A 15,725-nucleotide genomic window follows, 5' to 3' on the forward strand; every position below is an offset into this window, starting at 1 on the left:
CTTCTGGAAACAAAAAGCTGCCACCACATTAGATTCCACAATCTCAGTGACTCAGCCAAAGGTCTCTTCTCAAAAGCACAGTTATTTAACATCTGCTGTATCTCTTGGCAAAAAAAAAAAAAAAAAAAAAAAAAGGAAAGAAGGAACGAAAGAAGGAAAGAAAGAAGGAAGAAAGAAGGAAAGAAAGAAGGAAAGAAAGAAGGAAAGGAAAGAAGGAAAGGAAAAAAATCTGTTCCCTATTTCTCCAAGATAAATGCCATTGTCAAATCTTGGCAGAAAATTAGAGTAAAAACTACTATCCCAAAAAGGTGACTGGGATGCAGACCAAACTTCTGTTTTCAAGACAACCATAAAACTCCAGTTATGGGAAAGACAAAATATTGACAGATCTTTCTGAAGTACATTGAAGTTTAACACAGATTTAGGTAGTAAAAGAGCTTGTCCCTGAAATTCTCCCTTCTGAATTAATTCATGTTTCCTTGTGCCACTCCAGAAGTGAAATACAATAAACACTCATGTGATTTAATTTTTAATATACAATTATCAAGCTTTTTTGTATATCATATATACAATGAAAAGTTAAAAATGATCTTAATTTAAAGATTGACAAAAACTCTATTGTAAATCAGACACACAATTGCATCGCATCTTTACAGAATTTGCATCAAGAACATCACAATAATAAATGCAGAGAGCAAGTAAGTAGGCAATTTTACAATTTTTCTTTATGGTCAATTGCCCAATTTTCTCCATGGCACTAAACAGAGACAAATGGGGTCATAAATGAGCTAGCCCTGTAAAAGCAACTGCAAAAGGCCAAAGGATAAAACATAATTGTTAGGGGTCACTGGACATTTTGTGCAAGGGGAAACTACTCGGATACTGCTGGATACAGACACAAGGACAGGTTACCTTTTTACTGTCTGGAGATTATACCTCAACTTAGCAGGACTGGTTTGGCTGTCTACATCTAAAAATATTCAACCAAGTATTTCAAATCCTCAGTGTCTTTTAAGACTGTGCAAAACGAACCTTTTACTGGCTTACTGAGAAAGAATCAAAAAATCACAGCAGCTTCACAACTCTGTAAGGAAGGAGTTATAACTCAGTTAAACTGTTAGGGCCTGCCAAGCTGAGATCAGCTCCAAAAGGACAGCTAAAATGGACTACTGCGCTGTTACAGCTACCCTTTTAAAGCAAACTTCTCAAGGGAAATATGCTGGTATCTCCTGATGCTCAAGCACCAGCATATAAATCAACAGGAAGATTCAAAAAGAAGGTTCATGTTAATAAACCTGAAAGGCTGCAAAGGAGACATAATGAGTAACAAACCTTCCTCTCTCTTGTGATAGCCACTGTGCAGACAGCAGTTGTCACTGTAACAGCTATCCTTTTAGCTCCCATACCGACTCAGGAATGAAACAAAGAGTGCAGCAAAAAACATTTACTAGTAATTAAACACTCCCAGAGAGTCAGATGATACAGTTTACAGGCGCATCCCAGGGAGGTTATGAAGTGAAGCATCCCCTCAAAGCTATTGTTCCAATATGACTTTTATTCACAGCACATCTACTGCATTGGGCAATAAGATAAGTCTTAGTGGGGGTGAGACAAATAGGAGCAGATGTTTCCTGTTTCTAGCCTGACTTTCATTTGGTTTCTGTCATTGCTGCGTATCCAGTTTAGGAGAGGGGGTGAACCATGATGTCTAACACTTGTCCTATTGTTTGGGGTTTGGCAAATCTGAGGAATAAGGTTGCTTGCACTGTAACAGAAAAACAGCCCATCAAGTAGGATGTGTCTGTAACCAGCAGCAACAGAGGTTTCAAAAGACAATGAAATCACACTTATCTAGTAACAAACATTTTATCAGTGGAGCTAGAAAAGAGATCGCTTTCTTAGCCCAACTTAGGATCCTCAGTAATACTAAAGGGCAAGACTAAACAGTCCAGGCAACTTTATTTCTAATTTTGTTGCATTTAGTTTTCTCATTTGGGTTCATTTCAGTATGGAGAAACAATTCAAATGCTCTTAAGAAATATAAATCTTCTCCAAAAGATTTCCTAAATTGTATGTTTCAGCCTGTGGCAATGGGTCCCGTAAATTACAAACAAGGACATAATAGTTTTTCCAACAATGGTAACTTACAGGAGTTTGTAAGTGTGTGTTAACAGTGTCATACACACACACATGTGCCTGTACATTGAAGCTGGAACTGGGACTTTCTGCAAATAGAGGTGTTTTACAAATTAGTACACTTCTTGCTGAAGAGGATTCAGACATGAAAAACTTATTTCATACTTCATCCCGATGGATGGCTACAATGTAAAAGTGTAAACTGATTGCTGGTTTTATAATGAAGATAAAAAATATAAGAAGACTAAAGACAAATAATTTTCTGTATAATACAAATAGTTTTGATAGACAGTCAGAGTCTTTTGCATAAGTGCAGCAGAAAACCTGAGACTTACACAGGAAGTGCAGCGATTGCAGTTCTGTTCTGCAGGTCTCTGCTTTGAAGAAGAGTATCCTCCTGGCTGCTGTGTCTCCATCTCCATTAAAATAATTTAAGTAACACAAATTGCTTTGCTCTTTAAACTAGGTGAAAACAGACAGATTTTTGTGATGTTGTAAAAAAAAAATAAACATTTGTCTCATATTACAGAAGAAAATATTTGTTGCACAGTTACTTAAGACAACAGTTAAAGCTCAAAAGAGGCCCACCAGCCACACAGGAAATAAACTCCTCCCAAAAGAGAACAGCTCTACATTGCAGACAGTTGCTTTGAATGGATAGATGCTCACTAACCAGAGAGCCTGCAGCACATTTAATAGAAGAGGTTAGTCATGCCAGTCAGACCACAGAGAGCAAGATTCTGTTTTATTCTTCCAGGTGCATAGCCTCCTTTGGACAAAACTGTGTGTTTGACATTTTTTGGAGAACCTGCAAATAGATTCAGTTCTCTGCGAGCCACAGAGTAGCAGTTGTTCAGATTTCAATTACATCTTTGTGCCATGTAAAAGGAAGACAACAACATTAATTCCCATCTCTCTCAGATGCAACCCACTCTCTAGCAAGTTTTGTCTTCAGGGCTTTATATTCCTTATAGGACCTTTTCAGCTGTCGTTTTCCTCACTGAGGTTTGTCTCACTGTTTACAAGCTGCCAATATTGGGAAAGCTCTTCAGTTTCTCAGGAAAGTCATCTTTGTACAGGACGGGGTCAGCACGATGCTCCACCACTTTGAGAGGCATGGTCCCAAAGACAGAGGCAAACTTATTGATGCATTCAGATCTGGTGAAAAGGAAAGCAGTATAATTAAGAACTCAAACAATTGGGTTGGCTACCAACTCCCACACCAAAATAACTGGTAGAAACCTTCCCTCTTGCACTTGGAAGTATTTCAGCCATGCTGACTACTTATAAATAAAAAGAGAGCCTCACTGCAGAGAGAACAGAAAAGAAGCTGGTGTTCTTTGATTTATCCATTTAATCACAGAGACGAGCAAGGGGATGCTGGCAGCAGCATATGTGCACATGGAGGTCAAAGCTTCCCTTCTCCCTCCCCCTAGAATTCCAGTCATTCTTAAAGCAATGTACATGCTGTAAACCAGAACAGATTAACTGCCAACATGTCTCTTAAAGGGCAACTGTTGGGTCAATTTCGTTTATAACGAAAATTTTGCAAAAACCAAGGCTTTGTGAAAACAGAGTTCTAAAAAAAAAAAAAAATCTGTCTTTTTTCAGGCTTCTTCAGAAGCTCTATCTTTTCCCACAAAAATATAAACATGCATCAGAGAATAGGCAGAGCTGATTGTACTGTAATTTAAAGGTGAAGCTGAATTAAAACTATAAAATGTAACAAACTAACTAGTTTAATTTCCTTGTCTAAATAAAGATATATTGAGCAATAAGACATCACATTAGCACAAAAAAACTGGACCACTGATGACTCTTTCTGTTTTAATAACTTCAGGTGTCAGTAATGTAGAAAGGAACAGACATGTTCTTCAAAAACCAAGGAAATAGACATTTAACCATTACATTGCTCCTTTAACTTTTTCAGTGAAGGGCGCTGTACCTGTGGTAGCAAGGCAGAGAAAACCTGGCTCATCTCACCTCAGCCAATGCTCAGCTAACATTAGCTACCTGCTACATAAAACAGCTTTTAAGGAATTCAGATACCAAGAATCATGACAACAGTTCCCTGCACATAACAGAGAGCTACAAGAAAACAGGTGACATTTCTTTTGTCATTCAAAAGGGAGAAAAAAAAAAAAAAAGAAGTGAGCACTTTGACTCAGCTACAGAGACTGATGTGCTGCAGGCGGTGACTCTCGCTCTCCAACCACTGCACCCTCTCCTGACCCCTTTGAAGGGTTTGGGGGTCACTATGTCTTCAGGATAATTTTCTTCATCAGGACCTGGTCAATCACACCAACTGAGTGTGACAGTTCTGTGATGGGGACTGCTCAACACTGCCCCAAACACTCTTTTGAAGTAGACGGGACAGCAAGAGCAGTTTTCAAAATTATTTCCTCAACCACATAGCTATTTCAAGCTATAATGGTCATAATTCAGACCATTTTCTGCCCTGAGAAAAGTGTCAGAAAACTACTTCATATGAAGTGATACTTGAATAAAATATTAATACAGGTAAATACAGATGCTTCACTTTCTGCCACCTTCCCATCCTCTTGTACTTTGTCCTACCTCATACCTTCCTCTCTTCAGATTCAAATCACTGGGGCCACAAACAAAAGAAAAGGAATTCAGAGGGTAAGAGAAAATCATGTACAGTGGGACACAACCTCTACTCCTGTGACAGCACTATCTGCTCCAGTGTAGCACAGATCTGAAATAGCAAAGGAACCACCAGTGAGGACTGAAGTGAAGACCCAGGTAGCTGTTCAATAATCTGCAATAACAAGGTGAACCATCAAGAGAATGAGATTTGGACCACAGGCACTGAAAGGTTCACTGCAGTAGTTCCTGCAGACAGCAGGAACTGAGTGTTTTCTCCAGGAGCATTAAGCAGTTTCTGTTGCTTCCACAGGATGCCCACAGTGAGATATCTTAAACACATCTGATCTTAGATAAAGTCAGACTTTCAAATAATCTGTTACTTGTAAGAAATGTGGTTAACTAATCCATGATGTGTATTGGAGAAGCATCATGGCAGGAAACCCACAAACTTCACAGGCAAGGAGGTAGATGCACTGGGAGATGTGCATGTGAGAGGTTTGCACAGCTGTTGGCCTTCACTGGTTTCTGGAATACAAGAATACTTTTTGTCTACTGGTTCAAATCCTGCCTTTGCCAGTAATGACTGAAACACATTGTAATGTAACAGCTGGTGTGGCTGGTGTGAAATGAATTAGTTATCTCAGCCTACTGCCTGGTAGGCAGGTGTCCACATCAGAGCAGCCATTGTCACAACCGGAACTAAGTGGCACCCTCAAAGCAAAAGACAAAACTAAATGAACAGGGCAGATAAAATTGACCTCTTTCCTCCACAGGTTATACTCCCAAATCAAAAGTGAGGTCTTATGACAAAATATCAGGATGGGATCCTTCTACATTTGAACTTATTTTGGTGGCAAGTCCATTTAAGCCTACCAGTACGATATCTTTAACCACCAGGAAACCATTTCATTGTTAAAGAAATGGCAAAAATTAAAAATTGAAAAATTAGTGTGTTCTAAACACTCTGGCTGAAACAGAAGTTAGCCCTCCACAAATAAATACCAAATTCAAAGATCAGAAACAGGCTTTTTTAAAGGAAAGAAATGTCATGCACAAGCCACAAAATGTTTGAAAGAAAGACATTTCTTTCCAAAAATTTCATCTCTAGCACTAAACTAAATCACTTGAATTCCAAAGTCCTTGCCATTTATGGATAATATAAACCAGAAAGGATATCTAGAACATTAAACACTGAAAGCTAGGTAGCCAAGAGAATGTAATGTCATCTCAATATGGAGGGAAGGTGTTTCTCTTAGTTGTATCAATAGTTTTTCAAACTCTAAGTAACAGAGGCATGTTTGCTTCCAAGTATTATTTTTTTCCCCTTACTTTGCTGACAACAATCGTGCTCAGCTCAGTAAGACATTAAGACTGTGTGAACTCAGAAATTGAGAGCCTCAATGCCCCTGGATGAACTTGGTGTTTGTTAAGGTCTCTCTTAATCAGGTTCCTCAGTGCTATAATCCAACTAACTTTTTGGCAGGGTAGCCCTGTACCTCCAACCTTTGGCCAACTGTGACCTGGACAGTTTGTCTCTTAAGGAAAAGGCTTCCTATTTTGACTCTGACAGATACTTACGTGTCCTAAATAAAACACTGCTGTTATTGTGGCTGCAGAAGCAGCTCAGCCCTTTGCTATATTTACTGTACTGGCAGTCACCCTCTAGATTGCATTTTAAAGAATTCTCCATTTTTGAGAGCCAGATGCAAAGATGCTAAAGGCAGTAAACTTGTTGCTACTTAAACACCTGTAAATACAGGGATTATGAGACCTTCCTGCAGTTTAGACCTGATGTAAAGGCTAACCTAGGGCAAGAAGGGAATTCTTGGTTCAAAGCTTTCTTCAGTTACTGTATTTTAATGATGGAGTTTGATAACCCTGGGGACTAAAGTTTTCTATTTATCTCAAATAAATTAGACAGCAGGAAGAATAGCAAAGTTGGCTTTCCCATGATTCACTGTATTGCTAAAATAATAAAATTTCTTAATAAGAGATAGAGTTCAACTGTACCATCTTCCTTTGTCTCTGCTGAATGAGTCAAAATGCCCAACAAAACCAGTTAGTTACATATCTTTCCTGGACAGATCTCCACAACTGACTTCTCAAACCCTTTCCATTTACAAAACCAACAGGCAGTTGCTGAGCATCTTTCTGCTATTTCTGAACCAGAAACCTAACACTAAATGTTGTGCATGTACATGACAACACTGAAAAACTGTTTGTGAAACAGTAGATTGATCCCTGGATATCCGGGCAAGTAATTAACTCAGACCTGTTTGTTATCTCTGAATGCTAAAAAGCAAGGAGTCAGGCACTTGGGGAAGCTGCAAGTAAAGCTGATAATGGCTCTCTGCCTGAGAGCCTCAGGTATTGCCACTGTAAAGTTATCAGTACAAAGTTATTATTTATAGTGACAAGGATTCCCTGATGCATGCATTTTTTTCCATTCAGCTTCTCTCTTGACTCTGAAAATAGTGGATAAATGATAGACAGATAGATAGATAGATAGATAGATAGACAGACAGACAGATAGATATGAGAGCCTTACTCACTTTTAAGTTAGGAAAATTTGCTCTAGAAGTTGTTACCATTTATTATCCTCTTTAAATGAATATCTAGCATGGAAGATTCAAAAAAATAAACACTTTCAGATTCTCAAATAGCTCCCTTATATTTAGGTAGATGATAACACAGGGCAAGAAGGCATTAGGTGTAGCAAGCAGTTTCAGTATGATATTAAGGATTTTCAAAATCAAATCTGAATATACCTAAACTGTATATCTCTCCAGATTCTCCTGCACTCAGACTCTATCTCAGCATGTACTTCTTTGGCTGGGCAAATAAAAGTATGTGGATTTGCAGTCTGTATAACACTTCCCACAACCCAGTATTCCCCACTTTTCATAATTACAGACAAGCAAAACAATAGTTTAAACATGTTCTCAATAAACTGTCAATGACACTTTACTCTGAGGATACAAGAACTGCTATAGACATGGAAACATGACCTTTACCCAGCATCATAATGCACTTCAAGGAAAAGAGCAATTCTATCATCTTCTGTTTTTATAGCATTTACCTTAATGAGAACCTAGCTCAATTCCCACGTGTTGTTGTAGCACTACTACTATGTAGCACTACAGGAAAGCTTAACTGGCTTGGGTAGTCCATCCTGTAAGCCAGGTCAGAATTGTGCTTCCCTTTCAGCTAACATTTAAGATCTACAAAACTTCCCACCCCTTTCTCAAGTATTTTCCTGCAGAGTGATTTTTACCATCTTAATGGGGTATGTTTTACTCCTGAGTTGCATACTCCTTTTTAAAATCCAGTCTTATTAAAGTCCATACAACACTTTAAATTTTCTGATTTCTTCAGAGAAGGACAGAAAAAAGCTCACTGTTAAAATGATAATTAGTAGGATAACCATGTTATACCTTTCCATGCAAATCTGAAATGGCCTGTTTGAAATTCAGGTCAGATTTTTTTTTTTTTTTGGTCACCTTTTAGAATCATAAATGTTGGAAGAGACCTTTAAGATCAAGTCCAACTGTCTGTATCTTCTGGTAACTTCTTCCCGCTGCTTACCTACCTCATCAGTTCTATTGCAAAAAGTTTTTCCCAAAGTTTGCAGGAGAGATGCAACAGCCCGAGAAGCCTAATGTGAGATGCCTTTATGGGTCCTAAATCTCAGGTTAATTCCACCTAATAACTAGTATGTACATTATTGTCAGATAGCCCATTTCAAACATTGAACAGCTTTGCAAAATGAAGAAACTTTCCCTGATTTCACGAATTCAGAAGCCAAGGCAGAGAGAAGCCTAGTGTCTTGGTCAAGGCTGGAAAGCCCTTTACTGTAAAGCAGAGAATGCAAATTTCACACTTACAAACTTTCAGTATTTCACTCTGAGCACTCACTACCTTTCCAAATGCATACTTCATTTCAAAACTAAATTTTCAGAAAAAATATTATAATGCTGCCATCGTTAAAAAATGCAACATGGAATTGTGCAGCAAATGCCCTTCACTAGTGGAAGCAATGTGCTTCACAATCCTTAGAAAGAAGACAATGAACAAATATCACTTCAAATTATTTTATTAATAATTTATATCCTTTCTGCTCTTTGGTAAGCTACCAATTGTCTGGTTTAAAGAGTGAAATCATACTTATTACAGTTGATATTCCACGGCAAACAGAAATGTGGTATTACTGACAGTACTGCCAACCAAGAACCCAAAATTCACATATGTGTCCTATAAGCTTTACAGCAAAGCTGCTAAAAATTGTACCCTTCTAAAGTCCTTTTTAGTAGTAGTCTGCTTCTCAGTGACACATCACCCATTGTAGGAATGACTTATGCTGATCGAATCCACATAACATTATTCAAAATTAGTAATTTATAAAAATACTATCGTTTTTGATCCTAATTTAATGAGACCCAGGATAAGATTCTAGGGATCAGAACAAGGCAATCAGAGAAATAAAGAGTGGTCACTCACCTTTCCACCATGTGTGTCTGGTCCAATGATAACCCATCAATTGCTGTGCATTCTGGACATTTGAACTTCTTTCGTGGGGTCACCTGCAGAAAGGCAGGCCAGATATTATCAAATATCAACAGAAAGGACATTAATCTCCTTGCACAGAGAGCAGTGCAATACCTCTGAACATGCCTGCTGTGTAAGCTGAGCTGTCTCAAAAAGAGGGGGTGTACAAAAAAAAAGCCACTCCATTCCTCCATTCAGCTCCATCTGGCCCGGCTGACTGCAAAATTCACAGGGGCCCAATAAAAACGGCTTGGAGGGTTTTATCCTTCTGTAACTGAAAAGAAGTGGCGATGACAAGCTCCTTAATTCCTGTTTAATGACTGTTTTCTCACTGCCAAGGTCCCTGTATAAACACCATTTGTTCTTGCAGCCATAACAGCGATGAAATATAGCTTCCCATACTTCACCGTAACATTAATCCAACAGGCACTCTTTTGCTCTCTCCAGTTAAGAGCTGACTGGCAAACGCTGCAAGACTCTCCGAATCGCACAGAGGTGCCAAATTACTCTGCTCTGCCCTCATACAGCTCAGAAACTTTTTCAACAAAACCACATACTTTATCTTCTAAAGACTTTTCTAGGAAATGCAGCCACTAGTCCCAGTAAATGATGATGGACAGAAGGGAGAACGGACCCTGCTAATTGAAGTAATGCCTGGTGGCCTCTAAACCTCATTCCAAGTTGACACACTTTGAAATGAACGTACGGAGTGAATGTCTAGACCTGAAAACGTGTCGAAACATGTCAGGAAATTAATTCAGGGATAAAAAGTTCATTTAAAGCTGATCTTGCAATTAATGTTCTTGCAATTAACATTCCTATAAATCAGCTATTGTCAGGCCACGATAGAGCAAGCTGTGGACAGTTGGCAATTTCTTTCCTCTAGCGATCTCAGATAGTTAAAATAGATGTATGTGGGCATGTACATAGACACACACAAACATACAGCTGTCATTTAAATTAACTTTTTTATAGCTCATCTCTATGATGAGCTATAAAAATCTAAATGGCTAAAATAACCGCCAGAAACAACTGGTAAAAAATAATTCTCTCTTCTCAGACAACATAAAAAATTTATGAGAAAGGCTTTTCTATCATGGAAGAATATACCATACTGGGGGAAAATGAGAGAAAAAGGAGGATTAAGTAACATATTGAAGCCTACTAAATAAATTTAAATATGTATTTCATGGTTTTTAATTTTGTAAAGATAAACAGCAGAAAAGCCCCACCTTAATGACTGATTTGCCAGTGACATTTGCTACTAGAAAATTCATGGCAATATCTTCACAGTTCATATGAGCATCCACCCAATTCTTGATGTCTCCAGGCATCTTATAGGTGTAAAGATAGTTGAAATACTGCAGACAAGAGTGAGAGAAAGAAGATAATTTTAAATACAGATACAGTAACTGCAAGACTAAATATTTCAGACATGGAACAGCAGACAGCTAAGTGATAGTGCCTTCAGACAAGAACTACTTCAGTAGATAGAAAATAATTTCTGGGTGCTAAACTATGTAATTATTCCTTTCCTGACCACCACACAAATTTTGTTAAAATTGGTTCTCTTTTCTGAACCTGAATGTAGCTTTGTAGCTACATTCCCTGCAAAATTTCTTATGTTCTTTCAGGTCATGCAAACTTGCAGGAGTTTTTTAAGTCATAAAGGTAAGTTATGGTTTTGTTTCACTGGCAGAGACAAATCAGTGATTTTCACAGCAACTGAAAGAGGTCTAGGGAAAGTTTGCGATTAGTTCTCCAACTGTTTTAAAGAACATAATCACAGCACCACAAAAACTGATGCAAGAATGACAGCAACACATATAGATCTTTTTTAATGTACACATTGTACATTAGTACAGTGCAAGTTGTATATTACCTTGTGATAAAAGGCTGCCCCAGTAAGCACCATTGAGACTTCATTGGTCCATTCTGATTCATATTTCCATTTGTTCATCTCATGGTCCCAAAGGTGCAGGCGACCTGGATATCCAACCAACCTGTCAGGGAACTCACGCCAGACCTGAAGAGAAAAAAACGTGACATGCTGTTAACCAGGCCTGCACAGAAAGCAAATGTAACACATCTGCTTTCTGGAAGGGTAGCAAATGCAACACATCTGGAAGGGTAGAGTTTCAGTGGGGCAAAGATCGCTTGAATTCTTCTAAGTCCAAATTCTTGGAACAAAAAGTTGCCAGGAAAAAGTACAAAAAAGAATAAGCTTGCTGTGGAAGGACCCTACAACTCAGAGAAGCCATGTCCCAGAGCAAAGGGCCACTAAAGGACTACTAAAATAATTGTTATAGAGAAACACAAATGACTACTCAAAAAGACTGTAACTCTAATTAAACCCAAGCAAGATTAAAATGAAACTTTTGATGTTGACTTCAGTAGATATGACTACAACCTAACTACTTTCACAGCTGGCTTTGGATCTAACCAACCTGCTTCCTTTGTCAGGAACTGGCTTAAATTTTAATATTTCTGGTATTCTTTAGTGGGTGCTTGGCTACATGGAAGGCTGCTTTGCCCTTGACTTGTTCCAGACAGCTGGATACAATCAAGATACCATCCTTGTCACTCCATAGATTATTTTATAGCTGAGTACAGGATCAAATACAGTAGACAAGAACAAGGAGAAGGGCATCATTAACACCACCCCAGTTCTCCACACTGCTGGCCACATTAAATAATGGACAATTTTTGCATTAGAGAAAAAGGGAGGAAGGATTATAATTATTTAGAGGGGTCTGAATGCTATTTGTTTGCTAGATATAATTTGTCTGCATTATTTGCAGAAAAAATATTTAAAATTTGTACCTTAATCCAAATAACTGCTAGGCTTTTTGGAAGAATGAGTCTTGACACTCTAACATACAGTTAGGTTACAAGAGTTTCTGGTTTAGGTTGGTAATATATAAATAAACAGATGCATATATAATGAAATTTTTGTATGCAAGACCAACAACAAGAACAAAGTACCTCAAAAATTCCCAAGGATCCCTTCACAAATTCTTTCATCTGTACAAAAGAACAAGGCAACCCTACAGTTGAATGTACAGTAAAGGAAGTGTTATCTGGAATTCCACCATCCTACAAATGTAACTCCATCAGCAGTTCACTTTGGCCACTTATGTGTCAGTGCATTTCAGTTGGGAAGCCTGGACTATAAAGAGTCTATGCAAGTATTTTGTAGAAGTAAATATGATAAAACAATCAGTTTTAAGTTACTGCTTCTGCATCTACATTTCTCTGAATTTTCATTACTATATACCTTTTCATCTATACATCTCAACACATTTTATTGCTGTCAGTTAATACAGCTTCAGAATCCCATGATGAGAGCAGTTATAATTTCAAACATCCAGATGAGGGAACCTGCCAAAAATCATACAGGAAACAAGAATGGGAACCAGATCTTCTGACTCCTCAGCTTCTATTTTATCCAGAAATCAATCTTTCTAGACAGTTCTAGGGCACAAGTACTGGGATAGTATTTAGATATGACAACGCTCCAACACAGAGGGTTCTTGAAATTCACAGAAGGTTCTTGAAAGAGGGTTCTTGGAACTGAAGGAAGAGAATTCATAGGACACGTACAAGTTAGTGCCATTGTCTAAATTGTCTTATTAAAACAATACAGACTTCTGGCAGGCAAGCCAGCGAGGGCTTGAGATATCTATTTTGACATGATGCAGAAAACCTTAATAAAGAACACAAAACTAAATGTACAACACTCAAAAATTTATTTCTCACTCTCCAGGATTCAAAAAATTAATGATTTAGTTTTAAATAAAAACCTGAATATTAAAATGTCTATCTCCCAGCTGTTGGAAGGCACCACCACATAAGCTACTGAAGCTCAACAAAGGATTTAACAGAACACTACAGATCTGCACCGTACTGGGCTAAGAATTCTTGTAGAGGAAATGGCATGCATATTAACAGCAGCCGAAAGAAAGATTAAAGTCAGCTACTGCTTCCCATGGGAGTGCAGTGCCTTCTCAACACACAACCCTGGATTCATATCCCTTATACTTTTTGCCCTTGGTGTCATCTTCAAGAGTCCAAATGACATAAAATAAAGGCCAACTATAATGCACATTACTCATACAGATGTTCTTGTGTCACTCTAAATATCAACTCTACCCTGTGAAAATTTTTTCTGGCCTCCGAAAATTGTCAGTTCAATGCATCTAAAAAATAACTTTGGTGTTTTGAACAAAGATCCCCTTTAAAAGTAATGCTTTTGAAGTCAGTGGAAAAGCTTGGGTTTTTCATAATGTTCACCACTAGCTCATTCAATGGTGATTTTGGAAAGGCTCCCAATGCCTCCATCCAGCTCATTGCCCAAATCCATACATATGCTTTGTGCCAAAATTAATATATACAGCTACTGCATATAAGGAAGCTTTCAGAATAAAAATAGTGGTAATGATTCTAGTACTATTTATTTTGTATTACTGTCCATTTTCATGTTTGATGGTTGCCTATAATTTATTAGTCTATTAGGAATACATTTCATTTTAAGCCAGTGATGTTATTAGCTTTCTCAGACTAAGAAGGATGGCCTGCTTTAATATTGGTAAAGGACATATCCAAGGAAAAAGATATTGCCAAGTGAAGAGGAGGTATGCTTCTTTGCAGACAAGCCATGCCAAAGACTCTGGTAGTCAACCCTGAAGATAAATATTTTTGGATGAAGCATCTCCCAGATGAAATGTCAAATAGAAATTCTGACTTAGTAGTTTTACTAAAAGTCTTGTAAGGAAAACCAAAAGGAAGTGATAGTAATTTTGTTTCCAAGTCGAGTACCCAAGTGACATAAACAGGATAGCTAAAACACCCTCCAGCCTCATCTTTCCAGAGCTCTTTCTGCCTCACAGCCTCAACTATTCTGTGCAATTTGCTGTGCCATCAGAACAGCAAACTCTCAATGTAGCCAGAAGGACAGGGAAGCATTTCCCTCTACAAAACTTTCTCAAACATTTATGCATTAAATTCAATAAACTATATTAAGTCACATGCAGTTTCAGCAATTTAATGAACAGAAAAATAGTCAGCATTTCCAAAGCTACCATGACAACATTTTAAGAATTAAACACTGACTATTCTATAGAAATTAAAACAAACTCAACCCATTGTACTCCTTCTGCCTTCCAGAGCCCCATCCACTCTTAATTCTTTCCCAGTCCTCAAAGGAATGGTTTGTGCTATTACTAAAAAAATAAAGTAAAATGTAAACACAGAGTCCATTAAAAGATGCACAATGCTTTGCACACACACATTTTGTAAAATATCATCAGTTTGATGAAGAGCTTTGAATGTGGCCAGAAATTAATAATTATTTTGTTAAGCAGAGTTATAGTACTTGTCCTACAAAGAAATGCTGAAAACTAAACTTTTAAAGTCAAAATGAGCAAGGAAGAATTCCTCTGAAGAAGGCATTCCAACTTCATCAAAATATGCAATTCAACAGAGAATAGATTATTTTTAAAGAATGCCAGAGACATGAAGCACTGAAAAACAATTGTGAAACAGAAGATCATCTACCAACAAAAGGCCAAAAGTTTTCAACAGAATAAATGCAAACTTAGCAATGCACCAAACTGTACATTTTATGAACAAAAAACAGCCTCAGACAATAATCCCCATTTAGACTATTTCTATTATTCTCTAATAAAAATATTTTGTCTCTGTAAAGACAAAGTGCTGCATAAATACAGGATAAGAAATTACTTAATGCTATGACATCTGCCTTGAGACCAGCTGAGACACAGAGGTGGGAATGCTACAATGCTTGATTTCAGTCTTGTATTCAAACACCAAACACTTCAAAGGTGGCCAATAGTTCTGCTTTAATTTTTTGAGATTATGATAATCTAAATACTTGTTCCATTTCCTGGGTTTCTCTGATACTCTCTCTGTGAACAACAAACTTCTGTAAGTGGGAAAAAATTATCTAGATGTAACAGTTTTTTTCCAGTGTCCCAAGTCATGTAACTTAACAGAACTACTTTTTTCACTCAGAATGTTATGAGTATTCTTCTGCTACCTTAATACAGCAGCACACAGGGACTATTTTTCTGCTTGCTCCAATAGATTTATGCAAGGTCATAAATCACTGTACCATAATAGTTCACTTTTAACAAGTAAAAAATGTCTGACACTTTGAGTGTTACTATAATTTTTTATGGCTGAAAGTGTACAGAGATCAAAGTTTTCTGGGCTTTTTTTTTTTTTTAGGCTTGCTCTATACAATCAGACAAGTGTGTGACAGAGGGGGTTTTGCCACATGTTTAAATGCAAAGTCTCAAGGATGTCCAAAGAGAAAAGAAAATTACTGAATGTCACATTTCCAGCCCTTCATATGACCAAAGCAGAAGCAGACCTACTTTTAAAAGAAAACTTTCTAGTAACCTTATATGCTG

The 15,725-nt window shown here is 37.6% G+C and overlaps 1 protein-coding gene across 3 annotated transcripts in view; it reads right to left on the bottom strand.

Moving 5' to 3' along the window:
* Positions 1-513: 513 nt before the first annotated feature.
* The window catches only part of EXT2 (exostosin glycosyltransferase 2), a 72,961-nt gene continuing 57,749 nt past the window's right edge, over positions 514-15,725 (bottom strand). For all 3 annotated transcript variants that reach the window (XM_053946034.1, XM_053946033.1, XM_053946032.1), the window contains 4 exons: positions 11,174-11,317; positions 10,524-10,652; positions 9,244-9,326; positions 514-3,294 (listed from right to left, as the gene is read on the bottom strand). In XM_053946034.1, coding sequence (XP_053802009.1) covers positions 3,156-3,294; positions 9,244-9,326; positions 10,524-10,652; positions 11,174-11,317 — 495 coding nt within the window. In that variant the 3' untranslated portion in view covers positions 514-3,155. The remainder of the gene's footprint in view (positions 3,295-9,243; positions 9,327-10,523; positions 10,653-11,173; positions 11,318-15,725) is intronic.

This window comes from Vidua chalybeata, chromosome 6 (genome assembly GCF_026979565.1).
Source record: "Vidua chalybeata isolate OUT-0048 chromosome 6, bVidCha1 merged haplotype, whole genome shotgun sequence".
Lineage (NCBI taxonomy): Eukaryota > Metazoa > Chordata > Aves > Passeriformes > Viduidae > Vidua > Vidua chalybeata.